Source organism: Homarus americanus, unplaced genomic scaffold, assembly GCF_018991925.1.
Source record: "Homarus americanus isolate GMGI-L3 unplaced genomic scaffold, GMGI_Hamer_2.0 scaffold11022, whole genome shotgun sequence".
Classification (NCBI taxonomy): domain Eukaryota; kingdom Metazoa; phylum Arthropoda; class Malacostraca; order Decapoda; family Nephropidae; genus Homarus; species Homarus americanus.
This window is the reverse complement of record NW_024737068.1, coordinates 15,664,640-15,680,341: the sequence shown is the minus strand read 5'-3', so window position 1 is coordinate 15,680,341 and position 15,702 is coordinate 15,664,640. Positions and strand designations below refer to the sequence as shown.

At 45.1% G+C, this 15,702-nt stretch overlaps 1 protein-coding gene across 1 annotated transcript; it reads left to right on the top strand.

The window, feature by feature from the left end:
* The first annotated feature begins 2,636 nt into the window (after nt 1-2,636).
* LOC121872850 lies at nt 2,637-11,836 on the top strand. The gene is made up of 10 exons (XM_042375900.1): nt 2,637-2,788; nt 3,166-3,297; nt 4,415-4,966; nt 6,879-6,927; nt 7,247-7,359; nt 8,063-8,289; nt 9,030-9,199; nt 9,488-10,418; nt 10,631-10,777; nt 10,879-11,836. The coding sequence occupies exons 1-10, from the start codon at nt 2,637-2,639 to the stop codon at nt 11,355-11,357; spliced, it is 2,952 nt and encodes a 983-aa protein (XP_042231834.1). The 3' UTR covers nt 11,358-11,836.
* Nucleotides 11,837-15,702: the final 3,866 nt, after the last annotated feature.

Below are 15,702 nucleotides of genomic sequence, written 5' to 3'. Positions count from 1 at the left end.
TCTTATTATCATTAACACTATTATTATTATTATCATTATTAATATCATTATCATCATTACCTGTTACAACCATCATCATCCCAGTAATTAACACAGGTATTCCCGTCACCTGCTTGGGTTACATCATATAATTTCACCTCTTACCTGAGATTAATTAGTAACTCCTCGTGACGTAATTACCTGCATGTATCTCACCTGGTCACGCACCTGTCTAGAGACGGAGCCTTAGAAAATCGTAAGTTTTTTTTTAGGTTGTTCTTAGTGAGAAAATTACCTATATGAATTCACTTAGGCTGAGAGAGAGAGAGCCTGGCCTTGTAATATAGAAGCGAAGGTGAATTGTGTTACCTGCTTTAGAAGTATGTCAGGTGAGGTAAGGTAGGAGCTCAGGTGAGGTAGGAGGCTCAGGTGTCAGGTGAGGTAAGGTGATGGTGAAGGTGTCCTATAATTACTACTTACCTGAAGGTCTGCCTCCTATAATTCATCATTATCATCACCATCATTATTATTATCATTATCAGTGAGGAGGCTGTGGTGTGAGAGGGCGGAGTTGGATTAGGATGGGGGCGGAGTTGGGATAGGATGGGGGAGGAGTTAGGTAGGGACGGAGTTGGGATAGGATGGGGGAGGAGTTAGGTTAGGGTAGGGACGGAGTTGGGATAGGATGGGGGGTGGAGTCGACGGGGGGTGTATATATAGCAACTCTCATCTCACAGCATCCGGGGCCCCTACGGTAAGTCCGGTAAACACTGCCTCAGAACATTATACAAGCCATCAATTAGCCATCATTATTACGCTCGCCAGCTCTACCAACACCCGTGTAACTCTCTATAAGAACAACAACACTCACGAATTTTATCCCAGCATGTTAAATGGAGTGACGTGCCAGTTGTCAAATAGAGACGAGCCTAATAATATTTTGTTTTTGTTTCAGTCATGTAATCGCTTATCTGAGCTATGCAATAAGTAATAACAGTCACCATGGCGGCCAAATAGTACTGACAGTATGGGAGTTAGTGCATACGTGAGGGAGGGTCAGTGATCAGGAAACATGAGGGAAGGATATGCGAGGCTGGCATATAGGTTTACCGTATAGCTTTAATTAACATAATCCAGGTACCGTGACCAGGGTAGAGGGTAGGGGAGGAGGTCACGCGAGAGAGAGAGAGAGAGAGAGAGAAACTGCCTGTAGAGCTGCTTGATGTACAGTACTATTACAACAGGTCATAGCCAACATCATAACAGCTGTCAGACCCCTACCCGTCACCTCCCTCTCACCCCCCTCCCCCTACACACATCAAGGGGGTCAGACTACACATTGATTCTTTATTACAGTAACGAGCTCCTCTCAATCATCTCCTTCGTGGTTTTGTTTACATGTGATCAGCTGATGATGACGTCACTAGATGCGGAGGGGGGGGGGTTATGAATGAATTTGTGTGTGAGGAAAGAAGGAGAGGATAGAAGGACGAAGAGATAAGAGGAAGAACAAGAAGAAGGAAGAAACCATTATAAAATTCCCTTTAAAAACCCCATAAATAAATCAATACATTGGTCGAGCCTAAAATAGCAATCCGATCGAATCCCTTTTTGGTGATATAAATCCGTGACGTCATCAGCGGCTATAAGAATACCCTCTATGGTAAATAAAGACCTATACAGTATAGTCTCACGTACATGTTGGCGCCATATTGGATCGTCATAGATTAATGGATTAAATCCAGATTAAATGGCGATATTTAATTAACGTTTGAAGGTTGGCGGCGTTGAATTAAGGCTTCACATATGTTACTGGGGAAATATTCATCCATCCATCCACACACCCATCCACCCATCCATCTATCTATCCATCCAACCATCCATCCATCCATCCATCTATCTATCCATCTATCCATCCATCCAGCTATCCACACACCCATCCATCCATCCATCTAGCTATCCATCTATCCATCCACCCACCCAACCACACACCCATCCACCCATCCATCTATCTATCCATCCATCCATCCACCCATCCATCTATCTATCCATCCATCCATCCATCCATCCATCCATCTATCTATCCATCTATCCATCCACCCATCCATCCACACACCCATCCATCTATCTATCCACCCATCCATCCACACACACCATCCACCCATATATCTATCTATCCATCCATCCATCCATCTATCTATCCATCCATCCACACACCCATCCATCCATCCATCCACCTGTCTCTCAATTCATGATTTACCCAACAATGAAACGTGACAACAAATTGCTCTCCCAGGTAACCAATTGTTCCTCAGGTAACCAATTAGTAGAACACGTCAAGAACACTAAGAACAACCTTTGAAGAAGACGTATGTGAGTGAACTGTGTGTGTGTGTGTGTGTGTGTGTGTGTGTGTGTGTGAGGTTAAGCCCTGGGAGGGGGGGGCAGGAGGAGGCCACCTGTGATATTTGGAGGCGGGATTAATGGTTGCTGGGGTGACGGAGGGGGAGGGGGGATGACGACAGATGTGTGAGAGAGAGAGAGAGAGAGAGTAGGGGGTAGGGTGGACGGGCGGGGGTTGTTGGGTGGGTGTCCACTCCCTCACTTCACAAAGTCTCTTTTACATACACTCACTCTGTCTCTGCCTCACCTCTCAGATGGGTGTACAAGATGGGGGAGGCAAGAGACCTTCTCCACACGCCCACATAGCCGCCCACACTGCCGCCCACGCCCACTGCACGCCTCTACTTGTTGTGTCACCCACTTCACCCACTGCAAAACCATCACATCTGCCCATGCCTGTGACGAGGTTAGGCTGTTGTTGTGTTGCGATAGATAGATTGTTGTGTTGCAATAGATAACATCGTCATACAAAAGCACATTGATTCCTCGCTCCAAAAAAGTATCTTGACGATTTTGTGTTGAGAAAATATAACACAACAGACGAAGCATTATGACAACCCTACCGAGACAAGAGGAGTCACAGTGTTCATTGTGGAACTGATCGATCACCCTCTGTCAAGATACTGTTTGGAGCGAGCTAGAGACAGTAGGAAAGTTTATGATACATGAAAGTTTTAAAGTTATGAAAGTTTTAAGAGTTGTAAAGTACAATATTAGAATGTTTTAATATATAGAGGATCACCCTGCCCTAAATAAGACCTTCCTCTCTGTTAACTCCTACAGATACGTCAACAGAGAGCCAGTGCCCCTTGTTAACTGTACCTCCTGGCTCCACACCCGAGGAGACGTCACCCCAACACACACGCCCACGCCCTCACACCCGCCTGGATTCAGAGGGTCTAAGATTCCTGTCCGGTGAGAAAGAGAGAGAGAGAGTGAGAGGGTATATAAATATCCCTCAGGTGCTAAATTCATACATCAGCTTGATCATTAAAGACTTACTAAACACATCCCAAACTGACGTACCGGACATAAACGTCACCCATCTGTCACTCGACTAAATTTCACCCAGGAATAAACTCGCTATAAAAATGTTTATACTTATACGTTTTATCAGTCATAGCCACTTAAGGGACAAGTAGGTTAGTGGTTGGTAATCGAAGGTGATAAAAACGTTAATAGGAATTACTTTGATAAGACGAGAGTAAGCGATAGGGTAGAGGGGCGCTGCCAACACACTGCCTTGTCGGACGTATCATTTGGTTTACATCTTGTCTAAATATTCTGTTTTGAGGACATTTTATGAGTTTCACTTCCATGTACTAAGTTATTAATTATTTTTGTTTATAATTTGAGCCAAATTGACCAAATGTTGACCTAGCGGAAGAATATTTACAAATTAATTAGATTTCTTGACGTAAATATGGGAGGCAGACAGTGATGACTAATGTATCCTTTGATAATAATACAGTAATTAAATTAATGTATCCTCTTGTATTTTATTAAGGAGATATTTATAAACAATTCTGTCACACGTAAGTTTTAATTGTTGATGCAGTTTAATTACTCATCTTGGTACGTGCTTAAAGACCTTAGTTGTTGAAGCGTAGTAATTTCATTGTGACGTTAACGAGGAAGGTATTATGATTATCTTAGCTAATTAACTGTCTTTGTTGGGACAGGTAACGAAGACTGTCTATGATTAATATTGTTTATTTATTCTGTGTCTAACGATCTTCACTAGTCTGTAGAGCTATATTTGTGTACTCTCTCTCTCTCTCTCTCTCTCTCTCTCTCTCTCTCTCTCTCAGCATCTTTTCTTTTGCTGTTCTCCAGTTCCATATAGACTTAATGGTCGTCTGGGTTGACTGGAAGATAAATGGAAATAAAAGTAACATCGTATGCCCTCCAGTGCCGACCAGCTCTCGTGAGGGGGTGCAGAAGGGTGATAGGGCTAGGCAGAGCAGGGGCAGGGCCGGGGGGGGGGGGTCTTACACACGTCCATAACTAACACGTTCCTCTTCTGTCACAGGTCCTCGAGGTCGGTGAATGAGAAGCACCTCAGAGGGGGTGGTATAACCAGTCGCTTCTGCCGCTCCAAGAGTCTTAACTTACTGGCTGATGAAGACGACCTGAGCCTGACATCACCACCACGAGGACGTCACCACCACTCACCACTCTCCTCACCAGGCTCCCCTCGTCACCTGTCACCATCCTTGCGTCATCTCAGGAACTCTCAAGAAGAAGATAGATCAAGGTGCTACTCAGACTATAGCTTGAGTGGGACTCCAAAACTACAAAGGCCTTATCGACTTTGTAGGAGAAAATCGTCCCCCAGTTCCTGTCGAAGAAGTTGCCAGTCACCCTCCAGTCTATCCTGCTGTAGTTGGCAATTCTCCTCCAGTTCCTCCTGCAGTAGAAGACAGTCAGTAGCCAGTCCATTGACCTGTCGACGTCGCCACTCCTCAGGGTCATCACAGGGAGGTCACGAACCATACCAGACGCCTCAGTACTTCACCTTTCACCTCACCCTCCGTAGTCCCGCCACCTCCCCGTCAGGAGCGAGAGCCAGATCCTCCCTCAGGTAAGCCAGAGTTCACAGTTGAGTTAATTAAATCACCTGAAGATTAACCTCTCATCTTATTTTACCTTAAGATTAACCTAACCTAACCTAACCTAACCTGATCTAACCTAATCTAACCTAACCTAATCTAACCCCCTAAGTGGCGTTTGGGTTCTTAATCATCAGGTGAATTAGTTAGGGAAGTTAATCTTCAGTACAGGTATACAAACAATGTACACAGAGAGTGTGTACAGCTTATATACTTCTGAGACGCACACACACACACACACACACACACACACACACACACATATTTTTTTCTTTCTATCTTTCTCTCTCTCTTCCTTTTCCCCCACCCCCCTCTCTCTCTCTCTCTCTCTCTCTCTCTCTCTCTCTCTCTCTCTCTCTCTCTTCTAGCTCTCTCTCTCTCTCTCACCCCAACAACAACAGCAGGATCCTCAGCCAGCCAGTCATAGTATATTTATAATTAGTATAATCAATAGTGTTTTTCCTCGCCAAATATAGTAATTAATGAAGGATAATTTACCTTACGTTGTTGATACACAGATCATTGATACACAGATCATTAAGCGGAAAGACTTAGTATTATTGATTAATAGGCTTAGAATTATAATCTTATTTTGGTTTGTGTTGTGTTGGGGGGTGAGGAGTGTGTAGAAGTGGTGTTATGTGGGAAGGGTGTTGTGGGGGGGTGTAGAAGGGTGGGGGGTGTTGGGTGAGGGGGTGTTGTGTGGGGAAAGTGTTGGGTGAGGAAGGGTGTTGTGTGGGGGGTGTTGTGGGGAAGGGGGTGTTGGGTGAGGAGAGGTTGGTGGGGAAAGGGGTGCCAATATGTGGGGAAGGGGGTGTGTGTGTGGGGAAGGGGGTGTTGGGTGGGGGGAGGGGTGTTGTGTGGGGAAGGGGTGTTTGGGTGGGGAGGGGTGTTGTGTGAGGAAGGGGTGTTTGTGAGGAGGGGCTTTGGGTGTTGTGTGGGGGGTGCTGTGGGGAAGGGGGTGTTGGGTGAGGGGGTGTTGTGGGGGGTGTTGTGTGAGAGGGGGTGTTGTGGGGAAGGGTGTTGGGTGAGGGAAGGGTTGGGTGAGAGGGGTGTTGTGGGGAGGGTGTTGGGTGAGGAAGGGTGGTGTGTGGGGGTGGGTGGGGGGTGTGGGGGGGTGCTGTGGGGAAGGGTGTTGGGTGGGGGGGGGTGTGTGGGGGGGTGTTGTGTGAGGGAAGGGGTGTTGTGTGAGGGAAGGGGTGTTGTGTGGGGGAAGGGGTGTTGTGTGAGGGAAGGGGTGTTGTGAGGGAAGGGGCTATTATGTGTGTATGTATGTGTATTAAATGATGTATGTGTGTATATACAGTCCAGTATACATGTGTGTGAGTCATCCTCTCATTCACAATAAGCCATAAAACATCAACATACGATACTTTAAGAACCAGAGAACGAAACGTAATGAAAAATATCAAAATATATCCCTCCATCTCCTGTCAATCCACCGTTGAACATCCCCGACATGAAACAACGAGACGGATTTAATGAAGCCGGATTCTACCGTGTGATTCGTGAGCGCTCCTGTACAGACAACCTCACACACTCCTACTTAAACTTGGAAAAAATATGCATAAATGTATTAGAATATTGATTTATTTATTTATATTACAGTTTTAATTATTTGAGATTCGAAATAAAGTCAGGAAAAACATCATTCTGAGACCTTACCATGAACCCCTGATAGTGGTTGAATGGTTGAGCTTGTATGGCTGCCTTCATAACCGAGATTCGACTCCCAGATGGTGATAATTATATGAATACAATATATATGTATTAATATACTTATGTGTGTCTATGTATGTATATAATTATGAAGACTGTGTTGCATTGGGTCAGGGTAGCAGAACGGTGTTGGATGAATAACGTGTTTTGTTTTCCTCTTCCCAGGTGTGATCGGGGATTACCCAGTGAAAGTAAACACACATTTGCGTCTGAAGCCTCCTGTTTTTCTCTCTGTTTTCTCTCGCTTTCTGTCTTTCTCTCCGTCTGTCTGTCTCTCTCTCTCTCTATCTGTCTGTCTTCCTCTCTCTATCTTTCTGTCTGTCTCTCCCTGCTCCTTCTTGCCTCCCCATCTCTCTCTCTCTCTCTCCACACCTAGATGTTGACCTCCCTCACCTCCCCTGACCTCCCGCGACCTCTAACCTTCGATCTCCCGCGACCTTTGACCTCCGCGACCCTGACCTCCCGCGACCCTGACCTCCCGCGACCCCTGACCACCTATGTGACCTCCTAACCTTGGGTCGCTCCTCCTACAGGTGTGTAGAGGACATGATTCTCCAAACCTGCACGGCGCCTACAGAGGAGATGGTCAGGTCAACCCGCCTCCCGAGAGCTGCACACCTGCTACAGCTGCACAGGTGAGGAAGGGGTAACACACATGTCAGTCATTACACATCTACTACTACTACAACAACACACCTTGTCAGACATCACACACCTGCTAGGGAATACACAGTTGCTAGGGATCACACACCTACAACTACACACCTGCCATGGATCACACACCTGCTAGGGAATACATAGTTTCTAGGGATCAGACACCTGCTACAACTACACACCTGCCATGGACCACACACCTGCTAGGGAATACATAGTTTCTAGGGATCACACACCTGCTACAACTACACACCTGCCATGGACCACACACCTGCTAGGGATCAGTCTCCACGCTGTTAGGTCACTCGCTGGCATGTAATCGATGCCTCTGGGTAACATCAATAAACAATTAATCAATCCTCAGGTAACACGCTGAATATGTGTCCTGTGTGACCTGTGTGACCTGTAACCTGTGTCCTCTGTGTGACCTGTTTGACCTGTAACCTGTGTCCTCTGTGTGACCTGTTTGACCTGTAACCTGTGTCCTCTGTGTGACCTATTTTTTTCTGTGACTTGTGACTTCAGAATCAATTTGAGTTCGATTTCAATTTTGGATTCTGGTTCATATTTTGGGTTCGGATTCATAATTTGGGTTCGGGTTCATAATTTGGGTTCTGGTTCATATTTTGGGTTCGGGTTTCGTTTTGGATCCGAAGTACATTTATAACTGTATATTTCTGTTTTCTTCACGCCAGCAGCCGCTACTCAAGCACCGAAGGCCATGATGTCGCTAATGGTGACCTTAATGGCGCTAATGGTGACCGTAATGGCGCTAATGGTGACCGTAATGGCGCTAATGGTGACCGTAATGGCGCTAATGGTGACCGTAATGGCGCTAATGGTGACTCTAATGGTAATGGAGGCGAGGGGAATAATGGGAAGCAGCAGCAGGACGAGAAGAAGAATTGCAACACAACTAAAGGTGAGAAGACATACCTGACGTCTGCTATGATCCCACACACCTGCTAAAAGACCCCCCCACACCTGTTAATGATCCCACACACCTGCTAAAAGACCCCCCACACCTGTTAATGACTCTACACACCTGCTAAAAGACCCCCCACACCTCTTAATGACTCTACACACCTGCTAAAAGACCCCCCACACCTCTTAATGACTCTACACACCTGCTAAAAGACCCCCCACACCTGTCAATGATTCCACACACCTCTTAATGACTCTACACAACTGTTAATGACTCTATACCCCTGTTAAAAGACCCCACACACCTCTTAATGACTGTACACACCTGCTAAAGACCCCCACACCTGTTAAAGATCCCACACACACCTGTTAATGACTCTACACACATGTTAAAAGACCCCCCACACACCTGTTAATGACTCTATACACATGTTAAAAGACCCCCCACACCTGTTAATGATCCCACACACCTGTTAATGACCCCCACACCTGTTAATCACCCCACATACACCTGTTCTCTCTCTCTCTCATCCTTGGTCCTCCTCCCACCACTCTCTCATCCTTGGTCCGCCTACCCTTAGTTTTACCCATTAATATCTCTATCAGTCAATCTTTATATCTCTCTCGCACTCTCTATTTGTCCATTTCTCTATCAATATTTATCTCTCATTCTCTATCTATTTATATTTATCTCTCACTCTATCAATATTTCTCTCTCTTTCTCCCATCTCCCAACAGGTCGTCACAGCAGGGTGGCAGACAGTGATGGTAACAGTCGTCACAGCAGGGTGGCAGACAGTGACAGTGATGGTAACAACGGTGAAGACTTGAACCTGGACAGTGACTTCCTCGATAACTTCCACTGTACTAACTTTGGCATCGTGGACTGCCTTAATACCATCATTAAGGTAAGGTAAAGGAAAGCTATTGAGGTAAGGAGGAGTTAGTGGAAGGGAGAGTTAGTGTGAGGGAAGGGAGAGTTAGTGTGAGGGAAGGGAGAGTTAGTGTGAGGGAAGGGAGAGTTAGTGTAAGGGAAGGGAGAATTTACCTTGTCTCTGATAGTGAAAAATTTGTCGCTTGGCAGAAGTTAAAACTACAGGAAAATATGTTATTAACTCTGGTAGCTGAAGGATCTCAAAGGGACAATAATGACAGTGGTTTATTTACAGTAATATTTATTGTGGTTTAAGTTTCAGGACTCAGAGCAGGATGACACAGAGAGCTACTGCAGTGACTACGGGAATGGTTTGACCACCACTCCACCAGGTAGACTATCTGATACCGACTCCACCTTTGAGATCGTCGCTGTGTCCTCAAATCTCCCGCTGAAGAACTTTCTGCCGCCAAGAACGTCTTTTTCCGGGAAGAAAAAACCGGATTTCCGTACTTTACGCTGGAGGAGCTGTCAGGATCTATTACGGCGAGACTTGGGGCAGAACCTCCTGAGGCGGCAGACGTCCGAGCAGTCCCTGAAGTGTGTGGTGGAGGAGCGGGTGTTGCCTGCCACGGAGGTAGAGGTGTACGATGGCAACCTGGGTCTGTCGCTGATCACTCTCTCCAGATACAGACATGACCGTAACTCACCTTCCTCCCTGAAGCAACACGGCCAAGGCACCGAGCAGTCGTCCAGGAGCCACAACACAGAACATAAAAGTAAACACAGACCAAAGAAAGGGTCTATGAGACACCTGGTCCACGAGGAGTCTTGGGAGAGTCTGGACTACGGCTGTCATGACTCACTGACGGTGGAGCCATCATCGGACTCTGACTACGGTGAGCCCATGGAGGTGGACGACTGTGTGTTGTCAGAACAAGATCTGCCGTTACACCAGGAGACTCATACAGACCAGGAGACTCATACAGACCAGGAGACTCATACAGACCAGGAGACTCATACAGACCAGGAGACTCATGCAGACCAGGAGACTCATACAGACCAGGAGACTCATGCAGACCAGGAGACTCATACAGACCAGGAGACTCATGCAGACCAGGAGACATGTCCTTACCATCAACAGCGGGAGTCAAACAGGACCAGTGGAAGGTGTGGCGGTGATGACGACAACAGCTTCCAGGCGACAGAACACATCAACAAGAACATCTCTGGCAGTAAACATTCTTATAAAGGTATAAACATTAACACTGTATTCTCCTCATCTCATCCACAATCTGATGTTTACCAATAACAACAAAACTCTTTACTTTCATTAAGAACAGGAATATCTTAATGTTATCATGAGACAAAGTTCTTCATTAATCACATCTTAATAAAATTATCCATAAACAATATAACTTATGAATCTTTTAAGACTCTAATATCATATAATGTCGCTCAAAAGACTCAAGACTCCTCCCCAAGATGATGAAGAAGGCTCATATGGTGGACTCTGAGCTGGACCACATGTTGGGTATACAGGAGGACGATGGCAGCGGTCCTGGGCTGAGTGAGGACGAGCAGCCACCGGTACAGGATGTAACCCTTGTTGGTGAGAGAGCACTGCATTTTTTAAAAGTCTAATTAGCAGCAGAGTGTCCTGGTGCTGTATATATCTGTATTATTATTTAGAAGTTTAACATTATTCTGCAGAAGAACGACGGCCATCATCACGTGGGGTGGGCGTGGTCAGCCCCCACAAGCTTCTCTGGTATCTACAGAAGGAGTCAAGACGTCAGAGCAATGAGTCATCTGTCCGCCGACTCCACCCACAACTGTCAGAGGCCGGCAAGACAGTGAGCAAGGCGGTCCTGATCGCTCCACCGGACTTCTACCTCCGCAACTCCACCCAGGAAAGGTCTCTACGTCAGGTGAATTTATCCGACGCTTCCCAGCCGTCCAGCGCTCGCGGTCACCCGTCTCGCGTGTACTCGGAGACGTCACAGGGAGACACCAGCGGGGAGGACAGCGACACCGGCGTTGAACTCTCGGATCTGGAGCGCTGCGTCCTCACCCTCACACACCGGAGGAAACAACTGAGGAAACAAGACACCAATGCCTTCCTCATCGCCCCACCCGAGTATAAGATCAATGAAGACGTCTCCACACTCCACGAGGTGTTTCACTGTTGAGACGAACTCGTGACTCCTACAGGATAAAACTCACAAGGACTTCCCTTCATTCCAGTATTTATCACTAACACAGTATAGCCATTTTAGTCAATAACTTTAACCACCATTCTCTTTATTCTTCTCATAGTCTTGTTTGTCTTCCTCTCAAAACTCATAGCTATATATGTTGGTTTCCTCAGGTACACCTCAGCTTATCACTCTCATTACCTGTACTCACATCTGTTCATCACCTCAACAGATTAAAGCTCCCATCACAGTGTATAAATGATCTCGTTCTTATCATTACTTCATGATAGCGAGGACACACACACACACACACACAACAACTGATTCTAGACACACACACAAAAGAACTGATTCTAAACACACACGTAACCTCTTGTGTGTTGAAGGTATTGGATCATCTTGAGGGAGTGAAGAGGCAGCACTGGTGGGGCGTGAGGAGACAGCACTGGGGGACTTCTTGAAATAGATGTCCAATTTAGACTGCACAGTTTGCTTTTTCTTTTCATTATAAATTTCTCTGTAGCAAGCAAGCGCATCTTGGATCGTTCTGTCAACTTTAGCATAACGCTCATAATTTTGATCCATGTCATCAAACATTTGCATTTTTATTAATTGTAGCAAATGCCTCTGCCATTTGTTTCACTGAAAACTTTTTGGGGGGTGCAGGCTCTTCTTCCTCTGCAATTTTCTGTGCATCTAGTTCAATAAGATCCTCGTTACTGAGCTCTTCTGCTACACTTTCAACCAACTGTCCAACATCTTCAGTATCAATTTCTAACTGAAGCTGTTTACCTAACTCCACTATCTTGTTACTAATATCCAAAATAACTTCATTTTCATTAAATCCTTTGAAACTGTTCACATATCTTTTCAGGATTTTCTTCCATATTCCATTCATGCAATGTTTTGTAACCTGATCCCATGCTGCACTAATGTTCTTTATACATGACAAAACGTTGTACTCCTTCCAAAACTCTCTGAGCTTTGTCTCACCTTCAGTAGCAGCAACAGCCTTAGCGAAGGTCGGACGTAAATAATACGCTTTAAAGGCAGCAATAGCACCTTGATCCATGGGTTGGATGACAGAGGTAGTGTTAGGTGGAATGTAGACTACCTTAACATCAGGGTGCATGTCGTCCAGGTGTGGTGGGTGTCCCGGAGCATTATCCAAAATCAGCAAAATCTTGAATGGAATCCGTTGTTGCAGACAATACTCCTTGGCTCGTGGAATGAAACAAGTCATGAACCAATCCTCAAACAGTGCTAAGGTCATCCAGGCTTTCTTATTACTGCGATAAAACACTGGCAGTGTGTGCTTGCTGACATGTTTAAAAGCCCTGGGGTTCTCTGAATGATAGATCATGAAGGGCTTTAGCTTGAAACCAGCAACATTCCCCCCAACAGAAGTGTAATTCTGTCCTTGAATGCCTTGAATCCGGGCATTGTTTTCGCCTCTTTGTGGATGTATGTCCGCTCAGGCATGCGCTTCCACAATAATCCAGTCTCATCCACATTGAATATTTGCTCAGGCAAATAATTCCCTTCCACAATCACATCATCTAACTCCTCCTTAAAAGCTTCGGCAGCACCAACATCGGCACTAGCTGCCTCTCCACTCACCTTAACATTGTGTAGACTGTAGCGTTTTTTAAATCTATCAAACCACCCATGACTTCCTGTAAAGGTTTGATCACATTCATCTCCTGCCTGCTCCTTCAGGCTTTGGAACAGGCTTCTTGCTTTAGCCTGTATGGTTAGAAGGCTTAAGGGTACACGCTTCTGTATCTGGTCTTCTATCCATATCACCAATAATTTTTCCATATCGTGAATAGGACCTTGTCTTTTCTTTGATATTATAGTTCCCTTTATAGGTGTTGTTCCTTTCACTACATCACGAATACGTTCCTTGTCCTTCAGAATAGTGGATATAGTCGAGTGTGAGAAACCTAGGTCGTGTGAGATTGTTGCTACTGTTTTTCCATTCCCATGCTGTGTTATTATCTTCATTTTCATCTCAAAAGTAATTGCCTGTCTCCTTTTCTTTGGAACACCACCAGCACTCTCACTTTTATGCTTTCCAGTCATTATAAAGTCAATTAAATACGATAATAACGAAAGTTCACAGCACGATCAGTATAAGATACGATAGCCAAACACCAACTAAGCGCTCCACTGAGTGAGTGTACCCATGAGGCGACCCGAGACGCCCATGACTGTGTGTGTGTGTGTGTGTATATATATATATATATATATATATATATATATATATATATATATATATATATATATATATATATATATATATATATATATATATATATATATATATATATATATATTTTATGACGTTAATATATTTTCTTCATTTTATTTCGAAATATTTGACCAACTTCCGTGTGATTTGTACGTTTAGTGGAGTCATATACTTACCATTATCCAGTTTCCACGGTATTTCATTATTGTTTTTAACGTTAGTTTAGTCCAAAGTGTAAGTAGTTCAGCTCAAGTCGTTTAACCAAGATTCCCAAATTAAACTTAAACTGTAATGAAAAGTTTAAATGGGGAAATGTGGATCGTGAAAGTTAGCACAGGAAGTGATGACGTCACTATGACCTTGGTGCTACCCACGACTACCCAGTACCCACCCACCACCGGGCCCAGTCCCCAGGCCCAAGCACGGTCAACACCTCACTGCCGGATGAAGCAACTTCTTGAAGACGTCACCAACAGGTTCTGGGTTTAGACTCATTCTTCTTACCTGAAGATTAGCCCTCAGCTTATGTCACCTTAAGGAGGTATAAGTATTGAACGCTGTAACTGATAACTGAAGATACATTTTTGCTGCTCATAAAGTACGACCTATTGGTCAGTTCCATTATGTGTAAGTGTTAGCCATTGTATGAGGGCTTGAGCTGCCACCATTTATGAGGGCTGCTCCTGCCACCCTTCATGAGGGCCTGTGTACCAGTAACACTTCCTTTTACTCTTATATATCACCATTGGTAGCGTGACGATAGGAGGCTCGTGGGTAGGTGTAATGATAGTATCCAGCAATAGGGAAGAAATAACGGTAAATACTGTAGGTAAATAATATACACAATTATACAAATACAAAGTTTATTTAAACATGAATATGAAATTAGAAGAAAGAATTGGTTTGTACTAACAGACGAAATCTATTACTAGGCCCTCAGGCTCAACATACTCACACCATTACTGGGTGGACATATTCAATACCCTTCCAACCCTACTGGGTGGACATACTCAATAGCACAACTAGGATAGTCACTTAGCACCATACATACTAGGGCAACTGCCACTACAACACTCAGTCGTCAGGAGTGATACTCAAGCAACAGCCATGGGGTCCAGCCACCATGGAGTACTATCCGACGAACTCTGGAGATCCCAGTGGGTTAATTCCACCACACAAATATAGCCCTACTGAGGTAGACATTCATCCACCAATGATGGGGGCTGGTAGTGGTGTGTGGCTTGGTGGTCCCGGGTCACCTCGTGGACCGAGCGTTAGGGCCAGACGAGCCAGCTATGGGGGCTATAGGTGGTCTGAAGTGTCTGACGGCCGGGTCTCACGAAGGTAACTGATCCTACTGGACCTCGGACATGTCCCCAGACATAGTGGATACAACATCCACCCTACAGACACGGCCTAGGCTGCGTTAGGGACCTGTATGGATGAAGGGACGGGCACTTACTAACGGTGACAACAACATCACGTTTCAGGGTACGTTAAAGACGTAAATATGACTTTACTCAGAGCATATCAACTACGTTACTGTAACACTTGCACAATCAACTATTAATTGAGTCAAATCACTTAAAGAAGGGCAAATTACAACACAGCGTGGAATGGCATACCTGTATGGATGAAGGGACGGGCACTTACTAACGGTTAAAATGCCCGCGGCGCCCTCACTCAAACCAGACCAGGGAGTCCAGCTACTCCTATTCCAATGAATTAATTTACGGTACCCTCTGACGTTGAAATTGAGACTATGAACTCATTTTCATTCTCTACTATTATCTTCACTAACAATGCTCTGACTCAGCTATCGAAAGCAGAATTAAATTGATCACAAGGGAATGGATGGCAACAGGTCCCAGCATACAGCGTCTGCTCCCATAGACAAAGGCGGGGGAAACAGAGAAAACGGGGGACGTTTCCACTGGGGGACTCGGAAGGTTTTGTGGACGTTTGAGCGTAATATGAATCCTTAAGGTTTTCAGGTTAGCTCTTATCATGACCATTACAATAGGAAACAAGAAAACACATACAGTACATATATACACACATACATATAGACCCACACACCACACA

Excerpts from the sequence above, each read along its gene's own strand:
- LOC121872850 (XM_042375900.1), top strand. The coding sequence starts at position 2,637 with ATGGGTGTACAAGATGGGGGAGGCAAGAGACCTTCTCCACACGCCCAC. Across the intron at positions 2,789-3,165 it reads CTGCCCATGCCTGTGACGAG|ATACGTCAACAGAGAGCCAG; the intron begins GTTAGGCTGTTG and ends TAACTCCTACAG. Across the intron at positions 4,967-6,878 it reads AGAGCCAGATCCTCCCTCAG|GTGTGATCGGGGATTACCCA; the intron begins GTAAGCCAGAGT and ends TCCTCTTCCCAG.